A 16,615-nucleotide genomic window follows, 5' to 3' on the forward strand; every position below is an offset into this window, starting at 1 on the left:
GCGTTACCGGCAGATCGAGGGCAGTGATTCCTCCCCTCTATTTGGCACTGGGGAGGCCACGTCTGGAGTCCTGTGTCCTGTTTTGGGCCCCCACTACAGAAAGGGTGTGGACACATTGGAGAAAGTCCAGCAGAGAGCAATGAAAATGGTTGGGGACTGGGGGACAGGACTGGTGAGGAGAGGCTGAGGGAACTGGGCTGATTGGGTCTGCAGAAGAGCAGACCGAGGGGGATTGAATAGCAGCCTTCACCTCCCTGCAGGGGGGCTGCACAGAGGATGGGGCTGGGCTGGTCTCAGTGGGGGCAGATACAGGACAAGGAGCAATGGGCTCAAGCTGCAGCAAGGGAAGTTGAGGTTGGAGATTAGGAAAAACTCTCTCACAAAGAGGGTGGTGAAGCACTGGAACAGGCTATCCAGAGAAGTGGTGGCATCTCCACCCTTAGAGGTGATTAAGGCCTGGCTAGACAAAGCCCTGGCTGGGATGATGTAGCTGGTCCTGCTTGGAGCAGGGGGGTGGACTAGATGACTCCTAAGGCCCCCTCCAGCCCTCGTTGTCTGTGTTTCTATGATTTTACAATGCGGGAACCAGCCCCACCCTCACCTTCAGCTCAGCTTTGCTGGCCTCCAGCTCCTTGAGGTCGGCGGGCACAGTCTGCACATCCTTCAGCTGCTCCTCGTACTTGCGAACCAGATCCTCCGCCCCCTGCGTGCTGCGGATCACCAGGTTGACGGTCTTCAGCCTGCGGTGGGGACACAGATCAGCTCCCGGGCAGGGGCAGGGGCAGCCCAGCTGCCCCAGAGCAAACCAGAGCTGCAGGAGACGCCAGCACCATGTGCAACCGGGCCCCTGCACCAGCCCGAGCTGCAGCCCCAGGAGGTGGCAGCCCTGAGCCCAGCCGGACATCTCCAGACACCTGGGCAGCAGGGCAGGGGGTGGCACCACCGCGCGCTGGTGGCCAGCATGGAGCCCGTCCCCCCCACACAGGAGATCTGGCTCCGGCCCAGGAGCGGGAGGCACGAGCACCCCCATGACGTTGTTCACCCCCCAGCGCCCACGGCCCTGAACGGGGCCTCCCCGGGCTGGGGGAGCGGGAGACGCCCCCTCTATCAGACCGGCGTGTGCTGCATTTCCACGGCGGGGAAAGCAGGGGCAGGGAAACACTGGGACATGCACAGTCAGGGTAACGGTGTCACGGGCCCTGCTGCCCCTGCGCTGCTCAGCTGCCCCTGACCTGGCCGTGGCCGTGGCCGTGGCCGGGCTTGGCGGCAGGGCCTGCCGGACACTCACTTCTCCAGGTAGATGCTGGAGAGGCTGTGGACCTGGTCCATCTTCTGCAGCGTGACATCCAGCTCCGAGCGCAGGACGGGGGCCGAGCTGGCCTGCTCCGGCTGGGCCAGCACCTTCTCCGTCCGCTCGCTCACCTGGTCCAGGTTCTTGCGGATGCCCTCCAGCTCCAGGTGGATTTGCTGTGGGGGGAGGCACGGCCGTCACGGCATGGCACCATGCACCAGCCCAGCCCCAGCTGCAGGGTGGTGGGTGCCAGGCCCCGTGTGCTGCGCCGGGCCGGGCGCGCGTGCCCACCTGCTGCTCGCTCATGCGCTGGGCGCACTCCTTGGCTGGGTCCTTCTCGAGGGGCAGGCGGATGCGGTGGATGGTGCGGGACTCGCAGCCCTCCAGCTGCAGCCGGATGTCCTTCAGCTGCGAGATGTAGCTCTTGCACAGTGACTCGTCCTGCTCCCCTGTGGGCCGTGGCAAGGCTCAGCCCCCGACCGCCCTGGGGGTCTCCAGGGCAGGGCCCTGGCGGGGGTGGCACAGGGGGAGGACGCAGCCCTGCTGCAGCAGCAGGTGCCGGGGGCTGTGGTGGGGGCACAGCCCTAGCAGGAGAGGGCTGGCGAGTGGGGGTGCAGGAGTGGTCCCTGGTGCTAGGGGGGCTCAGGGGTGCCCAGTGAGCGCCCCGACCCGGTAGGTGTGGGGGTTGGGGGTGCAGGGGGTCAAGGGACCCTGAAGAGGGCATGGGGGATTGCGGGGGGTGCCGGTACCTTTCTCAAGGCCGCGCAGGAACAGCTGGTACTTGTTGGTGCAGGCGCTGTATTGCTGCTCCACCAGCTGCCGGTCTTCGGGAGGGAAGCTGGGGGCGTCCCGGCTGTCCCGCAGGAAGTCCTGGTAGTGCGTCTCCAGGCTGCGCAGGACCTGGCGCTGCTCCTCCACCGACATGGTGCGGAACTGCGGGAGCGCACGCTCAGCCTCCGCGGGACCCAGCCCCGTCCCACATGCCACGTGCCACCACGTGCCCCCAAACCCCTGGGCTTCCCCGGGCGAGACTCACCGTGATCTGGGACCAGGACTGGATCTGCTGGATGTCACGGACCAGGTACTGCCAGGACAGAAGGCTCTTCATGTCCACGTGCAGGTGGTGCCACAGCGTCAGCAGCTGGTGGTGGGTGACATCGAGCCTGCGGAGAGACATGCCATGTGAGCCAGGGCTGGGCCGGGCCCGTCACCCCGGGGCAGGACGAGTCCGGGCGCCTCCAGCCACAGCACGGAGAGAAATCGCTATCACCACCCAGCGACGGGGCTGGCAGGGAGCTGCAGCATCAGCCCCGTCCAGACCAGCACAGACAAACTCATGCCCGACTTTGGAGCTGTTGCCCCTGACACAGCCGCGGGCATCACCCCCGTCCCTGCCCCTGGGATGCAGGGGGGCCGCAGCTGCCACCATCCTGCTGCTGCCGGGGGGTCGCGGGCGCTGCAGAGAGCCCAGCCCAGGCTGTGCCCCTGCTGCAGAGGAAAGGGAAACCCCCCAATGTACACCAGTCTGAGCAGAGGGAAATCCTGTCCTGCCCCAGTGCAGCGCGGGGCTGAGCCCGAGCGCAGGGCCAAGACCCTCCTGCCAGGACCCTGCGGGGTCGGTGCCAGCAGGAGCATTGGCACAGCCCAGCCCCATCCCCAGGGCTTAAAAACCCTGAAACTTGGAGCAACAGGAGGGGGAAATAATTCCCTCCCAGCTCCAAGGAGCAACCAGCAAAGCCCAGAAGCCTGCAAAGCCCCACAGCAGAGCAGAGGCATCGCTGCGCCTCGATCCTGCCCAGCCAGTGCCCGCCCAGCCCATGCTTGGACCCTCCAGTGCTGGAGCCCCCTGCCCTGGCGTCTCTCCGGCTGCCCCGTTTCCAGGCTCCGATCTAAGCTGCCTTTGCTGCAACTCGAAGCCCCGGCTCCGCGTCCCACTCGCTGCAGCAGGGAGAAAAGCTGCTTCCCCGGTCTCCGCGGCCACCCCGCAGGTGTTTGCAGACTGCCGCCACGTCCCCTCTCGGGAGCCTTTGCCACCCGCTGAACGCATGACGGGACCCCTGGGGCTGAGCCCTGTGCCCCGCACCACACACCTGTTGACGGCGTCCAGCGCCTCCTTGTTGGGCGGCGGGATGAGGAAGCAGACGGACGGCACCACGGCCTCGGCGCCGCCCGGGCTCAGCACCTTCCACTTCTCCGGCTGCGCATTGCTGAGCAGGGCACACTCGTCCCCCTTGTGCACCGTGATCTGGGGGCGGAGGCGGTGTCAGCCCAGGCCTGGCTGCCCCGCAGCCCCCAGCCCCACATGGCCAGCCCCATGCCCCCATACCCCCATTGCCCCTGAGCCCCCCGTCCCGCAGGGCACCTCCCTGCCCCGCTCACCTCCATCTGCTTGTAGTCGCAGACGGCCTGGACGGGCAGCTGGCCCCGCACGGGGGTGCTGGGGCTGCGGGGCTTGAGCTGCACGATGGCCTTGGCCCGCTTGGCCAGCCCGGCCAGCTGCCCCTTGTACTCGGCCAGCTGCTCCTTCTCATCCTGGGGGGGCAGCACGGGTCAGTCGGGCCGGCCGGCCCCCGGCGCTCACAGGGGATGGGGATGGGGATGGGGATGGGGACAGGTCTGCCCCGGCGCTCACAGAGGATGGGGATGAGGACGGGGATGGGGATGGGGACCTGGGAGCCGTCTCCTGCAGGGGGAGGGGGAGGGGGGCACTCACGAGCGAGTCCTTGAGCAGGTCCTCGAGGCGCGTCACGGTGACGGTGCGGTCGCACGAGAACTTCTTCCTCATGCCGTCCTGCGTCTTCCTCAGGAACTCCTCGGCCTCCTTCACGTCGGAGAAGAACTGCGGGGCGGGGCGGGACGGGGCGGGACAGGCGGTCAGCCGCGGCCTCCCCGCTCCTCGCAGGGCCCAGCCAAGGCCCCCGGACCCCCTGCACCGCAGCGATGCCCCCTCCCCAGAGCGCCCGCGCCGCCCGCGTACCTGGAAGTAGGCAGTGTTCTCCTTGAGGTGCGTCTCGATGCAGCAGCACAGCTGGAGCATCCAGCTCCACTGCGTCTGCAGGCCCGCCTGGAAGGCCTGTGACGAGAGCCCAGCCGTCACACCCTGCCCGGGGGTCTCCTGCCCCAAGGGGCAATGGCCCTCTGCCCCCAGGATGTCCCCCCGCCCCGAGCCCTGTGCTGCCCCTGAGCCCAGCAGTGCCCCGTGACACCGTGCACAGCCCCACGCTGCCCCCGTGACCCTGCAGCCCGGCGCCCGCTCACCTCCACGGTCTGCCGGGCAGGGTGGCCGTCGCGCAGCAGCCGGTCCCCCGTGCTCTGGATCTCCTTGATCTTCCGCTCCCGCAGCTCCAGCTCCCGCATCAGCCCCTGGCGCGGCGCAGGGGAGCGGGGTCAGCGCTGCGAGCAGAGCAGACCCGACGCCCTCGTGCCGCCCCTGCCCAGACCCCCGGGACCTGCCCTGCACGGGGGCCGCGGGAGGCACTTGGAGCCCGGGACGGGGAGGAAGACGGGGGATGCGCCGCGCCCGGCGAAGGAGCCGCCAGGGCGCGGTTTGGGGGCGGCAGTACCGAGTAGCTGTCCTTCTTGGCGGCCACGTTGGGGTTGCGGTCGCTCCAGTCGTAGGCCACCTCCTCCTCCTCCTTCTCGCTCAGCCACAGCAGCTCCTTGGTGGCGGCGCTGACGAAGCCGTGCAGGCTCTCCAGGTGCCGCAGCCGCGCCTTGGACGCCGTCTGCGCCGGGACAGGCGGGGTGAGCGGCCGTGGCGCCCGCACCCACACCCCAGGCCCCCCCATCCCCGCGTCCCACGCTCACCAGCAGCTTGGCGTACTGCAGGTCCAGCTTGCTCAGGCAGTCGTGGTAGGCACTGCGTGGGCCGGGCGAGAGCTGGGCCTGGGGGCACAGCGGGGCAGGGGGTGAGCACGTGGCGGGACCCCCTGCACCCGAGTGCCGCCAGGCCGGAGCGGGGCCGGTCACCTCATCGGCGCGCGCCCGCTCGATCTTGGCGCGAAACTCGTCGACAGACTGGTGCAGGCCGCGGTGGCTGCCCAGCTGCGACTCCACCGTGGGCAGGTCCACGCCCCACTCGGCCCCGTCCACGCGGCGCTGGTTCTCCTCCACCCAGGCCAGCAGGTCCTGCAGGTAGCGCAGCGTGACGTCGTCCAGCTCCGGGCGCCCGCGCTGCGTCAGCACCACGGTGGTCTGCGACACGGCCGGCGCGCCCGACTTGAGGCGCAGGTTGTACTCGGTGCGGATGGCCACCAGGCGCTCGTGCAGGCGGTACACCCTGCGCGGGGGCGGGCGGGCGGGCGGGCGGGTCAGCGCACAGCCGCCCCCCACGCACGTGTCCCGAGCGCCCCTTGCAGCCACAGCCTCGGCAGCAGGCACGCGGGGCAGGGGGGAGGGGGTCAGACCCTGGGAGGGGGGCAGCCAAGCCCAGTCCAAGGGGCACTGAGGGGGTGTGGCTTGGGCCGTGCCCCACCCCAGGGGCACTGAGGGGGTGTGGCTTGGGCTGTGCCCCACCCCAGGGGTGCAGAGGGGGTGTGGCTTGGGCCATGCCCCACCCCGGACTGGCTCAGGGTCTGCGGGTCCAAAGCATGGAGCTGAGTAGGGCTAGAGGCAGGGCAGGGTCACGAGGCTGCCGGGCTGGGCTCAGCACTGCTCCCAGGGCAGGATGTGGGCGGGGCAGCGAGGGGGCGTGGCCAGCCCAGGCCCCGCCCCCAGAGTGCAGGTGGGCACGGCCAGGCCCCGCCCCCGGGCAGGTACCTGCGGTACATCTGCTCGCCCTGCGGGTGCCGCCCGTCCTTGAGCGTCTGCACGTCATTGAAGAGCAGCCGGATCATCCCGTCCGCCTTGTCCAGGTCGCGCTCCACCTCCGCCGTCTTCTGCGCCGGCTTCCCTGCGTTCAGCAGCCGGATGTCCTGCGCCGGAGGGAGGGCGTGAGGGGGTCCCGCCTGCGCTGTGGCCCCCTGACCCGCCCCACCCCGCCCCAGGGGCACGGGCCCCCGCTCTCACCGACTGCAGCAGGGTGTCGGCCTGGTTGAGCTGCTCCTCGCACAGCCCCGACTCCATCTGCAGCTTGCTCACGATGCGCTGCAGCCGCTCGAGCCTGCAGGACAGCACGGCGTCACCCCGGCGTGCAGCACCCCTGTCCCTGCGCCCCCCCCGTGCCTGGCGGTGCAGGACCCGGCGCGCTCGGCACAGCCCGCGGCACTGCCGCACCCAGCCAGCTGCGCGGCTCCGGGCTGCAGTTTCCTGAGCGGGGGGGCAGTGACTCACCCGCCATGTGGTTTTCATTAGTGGGACGGGGCAGGCGGGGACACCCGGCCCCGCTCGGCTCTCACGTGCCAGGAGCCGCCCGGCCCGGTGCCACGGGGAAAGGGGCGGCCCCAGCACCGCCCGCACCCACCTCTCGAACTCGGCGCGCAGAAGCTTCTCGCGCTCCAGGATGGCGACATGCAGCTTGCCCCACTCCTTCTCCACGTCCAGTGGGTGGTAGCCCGGCGGCACCTTCAGCTGCCCCGACTGCACCGCGGCCTGCGTCGAGGGAGCCCGTCAGACCCAGGCGCCCGGCCCCCTCCCGCCCCATGCACGGGTCTGGGGCTCCGTGGGCATCAGAGAGGGGGGCACCGCCCTTCCCCCCGGCAGCTGCAGGGACCCTGGGGAGGGGGGCCCTGGCACGTGGCAGGACCAGCTGCTCTGCACACGCCAGAGCTGCTGCGAGCCATGAAATGAGAGTCACAGGATGCCCCATGGCCCATCACATGCCCCGGCGGCACTGATGGTGGGGGGGCTGCTCCAACCCCCGGCGCAGGCGCAGGCACCCCCGCAGCTGCCCTCACCTCCAGCGACTGGTAGATGAGCTTGGAGCGGTTCTTGTCGGCCTCCTTGGCCGGGAGCTCCGTCTCCTTGAACTTCAGGAACTGGCGCCATAGGATCTGGGGGGACGAGTGGGGGCTTAGAGAGGGTGGGGGGCACCCCGTGGCCCAGCTGGGGGTCGGGGCCCTCCCCGGGCACAGCGGGGTCCCCAGGCCTGCCCGCGGGGGGGGCCAGCCCCGTCCTCGTGCCAGGCCGGGCAGGAAGGAAGGGCGGAGCGGCCACGAGGGGCTGGTGACTCACAGGGGCAGCGTGGAAGGAGTGAGTCACGGCACCCCGGTCCCGCCCCGCGCCTCCACCCCACGGCACAGCCACAGCCACAGCCTGGGGCCTGCTGCCCTCCGCGCCCCCGGCAGGGCCCTGTGCAGACCCCCGTGCCGGTGCAGCCGTCACAGCCCCGGAGCGGGCACCCCCAATTTGGGGTTCGGGGCAGCACGAGGGCCAGGGCTCACCTCGATCTCCTCGTAGCTGGCGGGGACCTTGCGCTCCTCGAAGAGGACGGTGTGATGGCGAATCCACTGCAGCAGCAGCGTCACCACCTCATAGTACTCCTGCCAGCGCAGCTGCAGCTCCTGGGGGGACGTGCAGCCGTGGCACCCGCGTGGCAGCACCCGGGCGCCCTCCTTCCCTCCCTCCCTCCCGGCCCCGGCCCCACACTCACGTTGGCCTTGACGCCATCCTGCACGTCGGGCACGCGGGGCATGGCGTCGTACAGCGACGAGACGTAGGTGATGATGGACTTCTCGTCCGGCTGTGGCACGTCCACGTCTGCAAGGACACGAGGGAGCTGTGACCTGCTTGCCAGAGGCCGTGCCCCCGTCTAGAGATGGCAAAACCCCCCAGGCCATGCCGACTGGACCAGGGCTGGGAGGAAATCCCTTCCTGCCCCCAACCATGCCACTGGGGCTGACGGGGCCCCGGGACCAAGACTCTCCAGGCGAGACCCTGAGATGCAGGGTGGCAGCGGGGCGAAGGCAGAGGCAGCCCAGGGGTCCCCAGGGCCGTGCCGGGGTGCCGCGGCGGTCGTGTCAGGGCCCTGCCACCCCGTACCTTCAGGGTCCAGCAGGCGGGTGACACCCAGGTCCCGCTCGGCCACGTTGAAGGCCTGGTCCAGGTTCTCCAGGTTGGTCTGGCGGTACACCTTGTTCATGTCGATGAGCATGGGCCTGCGGGGAGCACACGTGAGCCAGGGGCAGGAGCCAGGTGCTGGCCCCCGCCATGCCCGAGGCACAGCAAGCACGGAGACGAAGGCACGGGCCCGGCACGGCGCCCCACAGACACCTCCCAGCTCCGCTACTGCCCCCAGGCACGGCCCTGCCCACTTCAACCCGCCCTGCCAGGATCAGCGCTCCACGCTCCTGCGCCAGCACCCGTCCCGCGGATGCAGGGAGCCGCGGGAACGGCACATGCAGGGTCCAGGGCCCCGATCCTGGCTGAGGTAGCCTCAGCCCTTCACCCCTCTGCAGCCAGCCAGTGTCGAGACGCCGGACGGCCACGGGAGCCACGAAGGCAGCTCTTGAGCCCTCCCCGCCTCTCGGTGGCACAGCTCCACGTCCCAGCGCCAGCCCGGCAGCATCGGTCCGCGCGGGGACCGCAGCAGCCCCCCGAATGCCTACACTTCCTGCAGGCGCAGGGCCGAGTGCACGGAGTAGAGCGAGCCGCTGAGGCCAGGCCCGTCGGGCGCCTCGGGCACCTCCTCGCACATCATCACCACGCGGCCCCCAGCCCCCGCCGCTCGCTGCTGCCGCCGCAGCTTCTTGGCCCGCGGGCGCCGGCTCGGCTCCATCCCGGGATCCGCGCTGCTGCCCGCAGCTCCCGCTCGCCGGCGCGCTCTCAGCCGAGTGCGGCGCCTGAGCTCAGCCCCGCCGTGCCTATGCCCCGGCCCCTCCCGTTCGGGGCAGGGCAGGGCAGGGCAGGGCAGGGGGACAAGACGGGGCGGCACCTGCACATATGTGCTGCACGGCACAGGAGAGCCCGGTACCTCCCCCCATCGCACGCCCGGGCAGGCCCCCAGCCCGGGCACGGCGCCCACCCCGCCGGGGGTGCAGGTGCCGAGTCAGCACGCGGGGCTCGGGCACGGGCTGCGGGACGCCCAGCCCCCCATCACAGGGCGACGGGCTGGGGCTTGTTGGGAGCCCGCTGTGCCAGGCTGGGTGGGGCCGAGCTCCCGGCGTGCACCGCGGCTAGCCTAACTGCCAGCACCGGGGAGACGCATGGAGGGGGCCGCCACGTGCAAAGGGCCAGGACCGCAAGCACCGGGGTCCCCCATGCAGGACACGTGCCCCTCCCTGGCTGCAGGCCGGCATGGAGAACGCTTGGCCCCGTGGCGCGTGCAGAGACCCCAGCCCGTGCAGGCACAGTCACTTGCAGGGGGAAGGGGCGTGCGGCCCCGGCCCCAGCACATACTTGTGGCGATGGATGATGGCGTTGAAGAGGCGGCCGTCGCGCCAGCTGGTAGTGAAGTTGTCGCAGCGCAGACCCTGGTAGTCCTCCACCATGCGCTGCGACCAGAGCAGCAGCTTCTCCTTGGCCGTCATGTCCTCTGACTGCCCGCTCACCTGGATGTCTGAGATCTGGGGGCGGGAGGGGCGGCTGAGACGGGGGCCGGCACCCGCCTGCGGGCTCCCCGGCCCCCCACGGCCCCGACTCCCCTGCCACCGGGGGCAGCGCCTGCCCCCCCTCCCCTGGGCACTGTTCTGCCCCGGATGTAGTGCTGCCCAAGGATGGGGGGGGGCCTAGGAGCGTGTGTGTGGATGCATGTGTGCAAGTGTAGGTCCACGAGTGCTGGCATGTGAGCACGTGCATACGTGCACTTAGGTATGCACATATAAGCACATATGGGCATATGACCATGTGTGTCTGTGCACATGTGCGTGTATACAGATGGAAATATGAGCAAGTTCACACTTGTGTATGCACATGAGTGCGTGCAAGCCTATAACCATGTGTGTCTGTGCACATGTGCATGCATACAGGTGGGCATGTGCATCCATGTATTTGCAAATGAGCGTGCGCATGGGTTCCCTTGCATATGCACATGAGCGTGCTTGCGGTTCACAGTGCAGCGTCCTTCCCCCTTCGCCCACGTCTCTGCCCGCAGTACATGGCCCCCACCCCCACCTGCCCACAAGCACCGCAAAGGAAGTAGTGTCGAAACCGCAGGCAATGGCGGCGCTGCATGCACCCTCCCCCAGGGACAGAGGCTGCTGGTGGGGGCCGGCATCAGCCGCGGCTCTGTCCAGGAGGTGCAGGCGCAGTGCTGCTGCCAGCCCAGGCCATGCGCAGCTCCCCGCCCGGGGCCTCCAGGGCTGCGGATGCATCGCTGCCACGAGTGGCAGCGCCGCAGGCACCCCGATCCACCCCTGCACCCGGCTCAGAGCCACGAGATGCAGGACCGGGTCCCCCAGCACCACCGGGCACCGGAGCCCGGTCACGGGGAGTCACCGACAGTGCAGGGCACACGCATGGGCACCTGGGGCCGAGGAAAATGGCGGGTGCAGGCGGCGCGGGTGCCAGCACAGCCCTGGCTGCCGGTGACTCAGGCTGCCGGGCAGCCCCGCCCGCCCGAGCGGAGCCGAGCGTGTGGCCGCGGGCGCTGGCACCGGAGCGGGTGACTCACCCGTGCACAGGCCTCGCGCGCCAAAACCCTTCCCCTGGGGTGCAGCTTTCCCGTCCCCCCCGTGCTTCCCCATCTGCGGTGCCAGGGCGGTGCCTGCGAACGCCGCGGGGCGGGAGCCGTGTGCCGGCTGGGCTCGGCGGTGGGGGCGACACGGCCTGGGGGCAGGAGCAGCCCCCGCTCCCAGAGGAGAGGGGAGAGCAAAGGGCAGAGGCGCTGCCGGGAGCAGGGCAGGACGGGGCCCAGGTACCCGACCCCGGGCTTGCCTGGGGATGGGCGCCGCGCGTGGCGGGGGCTCACCTGGAAGTGGAGGATGATGGTCCAGATGAGGCCCAGCGTGAGCTTGGGGTTGCCGTCGGCAATGTCATCATTGCGGATGTTCACCAGCTTCACCTGCCAGTGCCAACAGCTGCGGTCAGCGGGAGCCCGCAGAGCCCGGCCGCCCCTCCGCGCCCCGCGCCCGCTGCGCTGCTCACCTGCCGGTGCTTCAGGTAGTCCAGGGCGATCTGCACGTTCTGCAGCTTGTGGAAGCGCATCCGGCCCTTCTCCCGGGGCTGCGGAGACAGGGCGCCGGCCGTGAGTGCCCACCCGCAGCGCCGGGGCCGCCCGCGCCGGGCAGGGAAGCCGGGCACCCAGCCCTGCCTGGCCGCAGCTCCACAGCAACGGGCGGCACCGTCCCCCGAGCCCCTGCCCCATGCCCTGGCCCCGCCAGCGCCGGGCACAGCCAGGCCAGGCAGGGGCAGCCGAGAGGACAGGACGGGGCCCCGGCACAGCACCGCGGACCGGGGCCTGCACACACGCGGCGGCTCTGGAGGGGTTAGGGCTCGCGGCACAGGCGAGGTTAACAGGGCACCATGCGGGCACAGCGCGGGCACAGCGCCAAGGGAGCGGGGCGGGGGGGCAGGGAGGTGCCACACTGGGCGGGCGCATGCCCCTCCTTGGTGCCCAGCTGGCCTGGGAGGGGACAAACCCGCCCCAGAAGGTGGCCTGGGTACGGCCAGGGATGGACGCGGGCAGCAGGGCGGGAGGGAGGGAGGGAGCAGAGCAGGCAGGAAGGGAGAGGCCGGGCCAGGCCCGGATTTCCTCTCCTCCGCTGAGCACAGCTCCCGCGGGGCTGGCAGGAAGCGTGCCGGAGCCAACAGTGCCAGGGAACGGCACGGCCGCAGCTCCACCTTCCTCCCGGGCACCCGGGCACGGTCCCTGGGGAGCCGGACCCTGATGCGTCCCCACTGCCGAGGCACCTGCCGTCGCAACACCGGGCACCGGGGCTCTGGCCCGGCGCTGGCGGGGCAGGGGGTCCTGGGGGGCTGCACTCGCAGCCGGAGCCGGGTGGTAGCAGCAGGGTCCGGGTGGTGCACGTGCCGGGGCAGAGCGACGGCAGCACCTAGGGCAGGGTGTGGGGATCCTGCCCCCGCCTGCAGGAAGCCCCTGCAGAGGCTGTGTGGGGCCAGGGCAGCAGTGCCCCATCGTGCACCCACACGAACGCGGGGGCTGGCACCAACAGCTCCCCACAGCGCCGCAGCCACTTGGGGCGGAGCGGCGGCGCCACCCCCAGCACAACACCCGTCCCAAGCAAACCCCAGGCAACGCCGGAGGACCCCTCCCTCGCCAGGGCTGCAGCCCCACACCCACGCGGCCGCCCAGCACCACACCCCAGCCCACGCCGGAGTCCCCGGAGAGGACGGATGGAGGCCACGTGCCCGGGGCGAGCACAGGGGGATAGCGGGCGCGGCGGAGCAGAGCGGAGCGGAGCAGAGCGGAGCAGAGCCATGCGGGGAGCGAAGGGCAGAACCGGGCACTCACCAGCCGCAAGTTCCTGATCACGTCGCGCTCCCTCGGCTGCCCGAGCAGTGCAAAGAAAGAGGCAAAGGCCAGAGGGCAAAGGTCAGGGCCCAGAGACGGCACCGGAGACAGTACAGAGAAGCAGAGAGGTCGTCCAAGCAGCGCTGTCACGTTAGTGCATTAGACGCCCCCGGGGCCCGTGGGCAGGCGGGCATCGCCCACAGGGGCCGGAGCCCACGGAGACCCCGGTACCGAAATGTTTGGGGTCACACGCCAAGCAGAAAGGAGCAGAGGTCAGAGGGCAAGCGGGGAAGCAGGAGGGTCCCAGGACCAGTGGGGGGGATTAGTGGGGTGAGGGGGTGGCTTAGGGGGGCTGAGCTGATGTGCACCCCTCCCCCCCCCCCAAAACAGGCCCCACTCCGGCCTGCCCACCAGGACATGGCTACAGCCCCACGTGCGGAGCTACACCAGCCGGCTGCGGCCGGGGTGGGGCTGGGGGCAGCCACGGGGGGAGGCAGAAGGGCACGGCGCCACGTACCAGCGTGTCCCCGGAGAGCACCTCCAGCAGCGAGATGAGGTTGTGGCCATCCCGCAGGTCCTCGTACAGGTCGTTGACGTGGCGCTGAGCCTGCAAGAGCCGGACGTTAGTGCCAGTGCCACACACGCAACCCCCGGGCCGGGGCCCAGCGCCCGCCTGCCCCGCGCGCCAGCTCAATGCAGCCCCCACAGCGAGGCTGCCGACGCCGGGCGGCCAGCGCCCTCTGCGCACACATGCTCGCACACATTTGCAAACACGCGTGTACACACACACGCATACTCGTGCACACGCATCTTTATGCTCATGCATGCACCAACATGTGTGCACATACACATCCTCGCATATGTTCAGAAATATGCACACACACGCACTTGCTCTCACACACTCATCTCCATGTACACATGCTTATGTTCATACATGCACGCACACTCAGACTCACAAACATACGTGCATGAACATGTGCACACATACTCACACCCATGTGTGCACACTCACACCTGCACACAGGCGCACACACACATACACACACGTGGCACAAAGCACCACGGCCCACAGGGTCACCCCCCAGCGGGGCAAACAACTTGGAACCGTCCACGGGCTCCGGCCCAAAGCTGCCCAGACACTGGACCCCGGCCCCGCACACGGCAGGGCCGGGAGAGGGGCACAGGACAGAGCGAGCCATGCAGGGAAGCAGTGGGCGCAGCACTGCCCGACAGCGTGCGCGCAAGGAGCCACGTACCTCCGCTCGCCAGTGCTGCGCACGGTGCGGAGCGCACGGGAGAGAGAGATGGAGAGAGACAGACAGAGACAGAGCAGTTAGGAGAGCAGGAGGGTCCCGGCACGCTCAGGTCCTGGCACACGGCAGCAGAGGTCCGTGCCACCCGCATGGCAATGCCCGGGGGGTCCCCCAGCCTGACACGTGGATGCGGTGCAGAGCGTGGGCACTGCTGACAGCCCACGTCTGGTCGCCTGGCCCGGGGGGCAGAGGCCAGTGCAGCCCCCAGGGCTGGATGGGGCAGATGCGAGGGGACAAGCTGAGGCACAGGGACCCCATTCCCGCACCCTGGAGGTCCCCCGTGCCAGGGGCTGGTGCATGCAAGGAGCAAGGAGGCCCACCCTACCCCACGGCCACAGGCCTACAGCCCCCAGTGAGGTGTCTGGACCCCCAGCACCGTCAGCAGCCCAGCCTGGGCAGGATCGGGGCCAGGTCCTGGGTCCTGGGTCCCAGGGCAGAGGTCAGTGCGGCTGTTTGGTGTTTCCATTCAGTGTGCAGGGCACCGGGCTGGGCGCACAAAGCCGCGCTGACACGTCCGCGTGTGCACGGAGCCGCGTGTGGGGGCAGGGAGCCCGGCTGGCGCGTGCCAAGCTGGGGAGCAGGCCCTGCCGTGGGGCGGGCACCGGCACGCAGCAGCACGTCCCTGCACGGTTGAGCCGAGGTGGGCACGTGGCCCAAACTGCGCCAAGCAAGGGAAGAGGGAGCAGACAGGCGGGGAGCTGAGCAGGGTGGGGGCAGAGGAAAGGTATCTGCCCCCCAGGAAGAAAACTCCCAGCTTGTGCGAGCAGCGCCCTGGGGAACTCCCCGCTGCAGGAAGGCCAGGCGCTGCCGGGGAGGGGGGTGGGCAGGCTAACGAGGTCAGCCCAGCACTGGCTGGGGGTGCCAGCCCCCCCCCCGGAGGCAACCGGTGCCAGCCCCATCCCCAGAGCTGGGTGGGAGCAGGCAGGAAAAGGGGGGCACCGCGGACGTCCTCGGGCAGGACGGAGAGCAGAGGAGAAGGGCGGCAGTGTGTGCTGGGGCGGGAGGGCCACGAGCCCAGCCTCGCCCCTGCCCATCAAAGCCACGCGAAAGGTCCCCAGGCGCCCGGGGCCAGGGCACAGCCGCGGATGCATGCAGCCTCTGTGCTCCGCGCCGTGGGCAGGGGAAGGCGGCCAGCTGGCACCGGCCGGTGGGAGGTGCTTCCTGGCGCCTGGCTGGGAAGGGCAGGGGGGCGCCCCGCCGGGCTGAGACCCCCGTGCCCCCCTTGCACGGTGCAGGGAGCCGGGCCCACCTTGGGGCCGCACTCAGCCCCTGGCCCATTCCCAGCCCCTCCGCCACGAGCCCTGGGTGCTGCCCGCTGCATCCCGGGGCAGGGACTGGCTCCTCGTGCTCAGGCGCCACGTGCTCGTTCGTGGGTGCTATGGATGTGCTGCCCACCCCGCGCCCATGGCGTGTCGTGGCTCTGGCTGTGGTCAGGGTCAAGGTCCGGGTTAGGGTCAGCCCCTCACACCACCCCGGCTGCTCTTCCAGGGAGCAGAGGACAAGCCCAAGACAGCACAGGAGAGGAGAGAAACCAGACAGCGGCAGAGGCGAGTTGCAGCCGGTCACCCGCTCTCCCCGTGGAGCAAAGGGCTCCTGGGGGGCGGGGGGAGATGATGGAGCGGAGGGCGGGGGCCGTGCTCCCCTACCTTGATGAGGTGCTTGTTGACCCATTTGGTGAAGGTTTTCTTCTGCACCCGGTCACGCTCATCTGCAAAGAGGAGAACAAGGAGGGGGGGTCAGCCCAGAGCAGGGGGGTGGGGAAGCCCGCGGTGACTCATCGGCACAACGGGAAGGAAATGGTTAAGCGACTCAGCCAGCCGGTGCCAGGCCCCATGCCCTCCCCCCCCGTGCCAGGCAGAGCCTGCCTCCAGGCTCCCCCCAGCCCGGACCGGGGCGCAGGGGTGTCCCAACACACCTCCCTGCAGGCACAGGAGCTGCCCGGCCTTCCCCGGGTCCAGCCTGCTCCGGGTCGGGAACCCTCTCCCCGCCCAGCAGCAAGGGCTGACTCAGACTCCGGCCTCCTCCGATTGCAGGGGCTGCGGGAGGGGGGAGGGAGGACGGTGCCGCACCCCAGAGAAGGGCTGAGCCCTGCCCCAGTCCAAGGCCATCAGCAACAGCCACCCGCCCCATCGCACTGGGCATGGCTGCAGCCTGAGGGCCTTGAGCCCGCTGTACTAGACCCGTGCCCTGGACACCAGGGTCCCGTCCCCCACCACGCCGCTGGGCCTGGCTGCTGGGAGGGTGAAGAAGTCGGAGCCTCCCAGGAAGCGACGCAAATGCATGAGAGCAGAGAAGCAGGACGGGTGCCCGGGAACGCTGTCTACACTAGGGCTCCACCACGTGGGAGCTGGCCCATGGCGGCCGGAGCCACTGGCAGCCCTGCCCCGCTTGCCTGCTGCTCGCCCCCGAGGGCGGCTTCCCATCTCAGCCTGAACGACAGCTGCCCCAGCCCCTGCAGCCGTCCAGGTACCACTGCGGGCCCAGCTCCAGCCTGCAGCACCCTGGCCACACGCTGGCACAGCCCCAGCCCCCTGCCACGGGACCCCCGAGAACACGCATCGCCCTGCAGACACAGGGCCCGGCGGCAGCTCGCCCGAGCCACCAGGGACCCCTCTCTGCCAGGGCACCCGCCAACCCGGTCCCAGCCACAAGCCTGGGGTCTGCGGCCAGGGCGGGCTGGGGGGGCAGGGTCGGACAGCAGCAAGGGGAAGCAGCAGGCAGGAT

The 16,615-nt window shown here is 70.1% G+C and overlaps 1 protein-coding gene across 12 annotated transcripts in view; it reads right to left on the reverse strand.

Annotated features, from left to right (window-relative positions):
• PLEC (plectin) overlaps positions 1-16,615 on the reverse strand; it is a 62,559-nt gene that overhangs the window by 16,227 nt on the left and 29,717 nt on the right. For all 12 annotated transcript variants that reach the window (XM_059723605.1, XM_059723594.1, XM_059723595.1 and 9 more), the window contains 25 exons: positions 15,538-15,599; positions 13,096-13,185; positions 11,252-11,329; positions 11,076-11,168; positions 9,566-9,732; positions 8,210-8,325; positions 7,821-7,927; positions 7,612-7,731; positions 7,126-7,221; positions 6,693-6,820; positions 6,299-6,392; positions 6,050-6,204; positions 5,261-5,570; positions 5,099-5,176; positions 4,855-5,016; positions 4,550-4,654; positions 4,269-4,364; positions 4,005-4,130; positions 3,671-3,823; positions 3,382-3,536; positions 2,328-2,454; positions 2,041-2,224; positions 1,583-1,740; positions 1,289-1,467; positions 602-740 (listed from right to left, as the gene is read on the reverse strand). In XM_059723605.1, the coding sequence (XP_059579588.1) occupies positions 602-740; positions 1,289-1,467; positions 1,583-1,740; positions 2,041-2,224; positions 2,328-2,454; positions 3,382-3,536; positions 3,671-3,823; positions 4,005-4,130; positions 4,269-4,364; positions 4,550-4,654; positions 4,855-5,016; positions 5,099-5,176; positions 5,261-5,570; positions 6,050-6,204; positions 6,299-6,392; positions 6,693-6,820; positions 7,126-7,221; positions 7,612-7,731; positions 7,821-7,927; positions 8,210-8,325; positions 9,566-9,732; positions 11,076-11,168; positions 11,252-11,329; positions 13,096-13,185; positions 15,538-15,599 (3,278 nt within the window). The remainder of the gene's footprint in view (positions 1-601; positions 741-1,288; positions 1,468-1,582; positions 1,741-2,040; positions 2,225-2,327; positions 2,455-3,381; positions 3,537-3,670; positions 3,824-4,004; positions 4,131-4,268; positions 4,365-4,549; positions 4,655-4,854; positions 5,017-5,098; positions 5,177-5,260; positions 5,571-6,049; positions 6,205-6,298; positions 6,393-6,692; positions 6,821-7,125; positions 7,222-7,611; positions 7,732-7,820; positions 7,928-8,209; positions 8,326-9,565; positions 9,733-11,075; positions 11,169-11,251; positions 11,330-13,095; positions 13,186-15,537; positions 15,600-16,615) is intronic.

The sequence above is a fragment of the Alligator mississippiensis genome, chromosome 3, assembly GCF_030867095.1.
Source record: "Alligator mississippiensis isolate rAllMis1 chromosome 3, rAllMis1, whole genome shotgun sequence".
Taxonomy (NCBI): domain Eukaryota; kingdom Metazoa; phylum Chordata; order Crocodylia; family Alligatoridae; genus Alligator; species Alligator mississippiensis.